Source organism: Amphimedon queenslandica, unplaced genomic scaffold (genome assembly GCF_000090795.2).
Source record: "Amphimedon queenslandica unplaced genomic scaffold, v1.1 AMPQUscaffold_2861_Cont25139, whole genome shotgun sequence".
Lineage (NCBI taxonomy): Eukaryota > Metazoa > Porifera > Demospongiae > Haplosclerida > Niphatidae > Amphimedon > Amphimedon queenslandica.
In genome coordinates, this window is record NW_003556806.1 from 1 (window position 1) to 1,343 (window position 1,343).

A 1,343-nucleotide genomic window follows, 5' to 3' on the forward strand; every position below is an offset into this window, starting at 1 on the left:
TGGATCACAGGTATACTGTGATATGGAGACTGATGGTGGTGGATGGACTGTATTTCAGAGGAGACAAGATGGATCTGTTGATTTCTTTAGATACTGGACTGACTATGAGAATGGATTTGGTGACCTTACTGGTGAGTTTTGGTTAGGATTGAGCAAGATTCATCGTCTTACTAAAGAAGGATCAAACACACTAAGAGTGGACCTGGGAGACTTTGAGGGGAACACAGCTTATGCTAACTACTCTACATTCAGTGTTAGTGATGGTAGTACTGAATATATACTAACAGTAGGAGGATACTCTGGTACTGCTGGGGATAGTCTGGCCTATCATAATGGAAGTAGATTCAGTACAAGAGATAATGATAATGATAACAATGGAGGTAACTGTGCTCAGTCTGGCACTGGTGCCTGGTGGTATAATAGTTGCTATTATTCAAATCTTAATGGTCGTTATTTTAATACTGCAACTAATAATGGTCGAGGAATTAGGTGGCATTATTGGAAATACACTACTCTCAAGTTCACAGAGATAAAAACTCGTCGTAACAATTAAATACTGTCCCCCACACACATAAGTGTGTTTACATTGTGCTGATATATTATTATGCCATTTCAATAAGCTGCCATACCTTGTAGTGATTTTTGCTGACTTTTATTAATTATAATAAACTTATAAGCTGCAAATTGTTATAAAGAGATATAACTTGCAACAAACACACACAATTAAAGAATTAATAAGAAGTATGGATAAAATAATTGGTAAAACTTTTAGGAAATCTAGACAAAAATTAATCATAAACTAATTCCTACTACAACCCAAACATCATTAAGTAATTGATAATGAAAATTTGCTGACGGAAATAATAATACATTTATATGACAATTGAAACATTATGGTCCAATCTTAAAACAACAATACTCCTCCACAAATGGTATCACTATTATTAGTAAAAACACAATGAGATATTACTATTACAGTACATGAATATTGATAATATGAGTATCATACAATGTACAGTCACTACAGTCACAACAATTAAGAACAATAAATAATTAGTGTTAGAAATAAGCGATACAAAGCAATTCATGACTTAATAATCATGTGAAGCTTCTCATTAATGAACTATTTATTTATTAATAATATAATAACTTGACATTTGATTACTATTACATTTGTTTGTATGTACATGTACATGTACAAGTACGTCAGGGCGTGTTGAGGGGTGGAGCCTCATTTTCCTAATACTATTACATATCCATACTCCCACAATCACTGGGAAGGACTCACTCATTATAAAAGAAGGACACTGTCCCTCTCTCTCTACCTCACTTCTACTCTCTTT

The 1,343-nt window shown here is 33.5% G+C and overlaps 1 protein-coding gene across 1 annotated transcript; it reads left to right on the forward strand.

Moving 5' to 3' along the window:
• Positions 1-16: 16 nt before the first annotated feature.
• LOC109593100 (ficolin-2-like) lies at positions 17-684 on the forward strand (the record flags this gene model as incomplete). Its single annotated transcript, XM_020008339.1, has 1 exon — positions 17-684. A coding segment is annotated over one exon (537 nt), but the record flags the coding sequence as incomplete, so codon positions are not given.
• Positions 685-1,343: the final 659 nt, after the last annotated feature.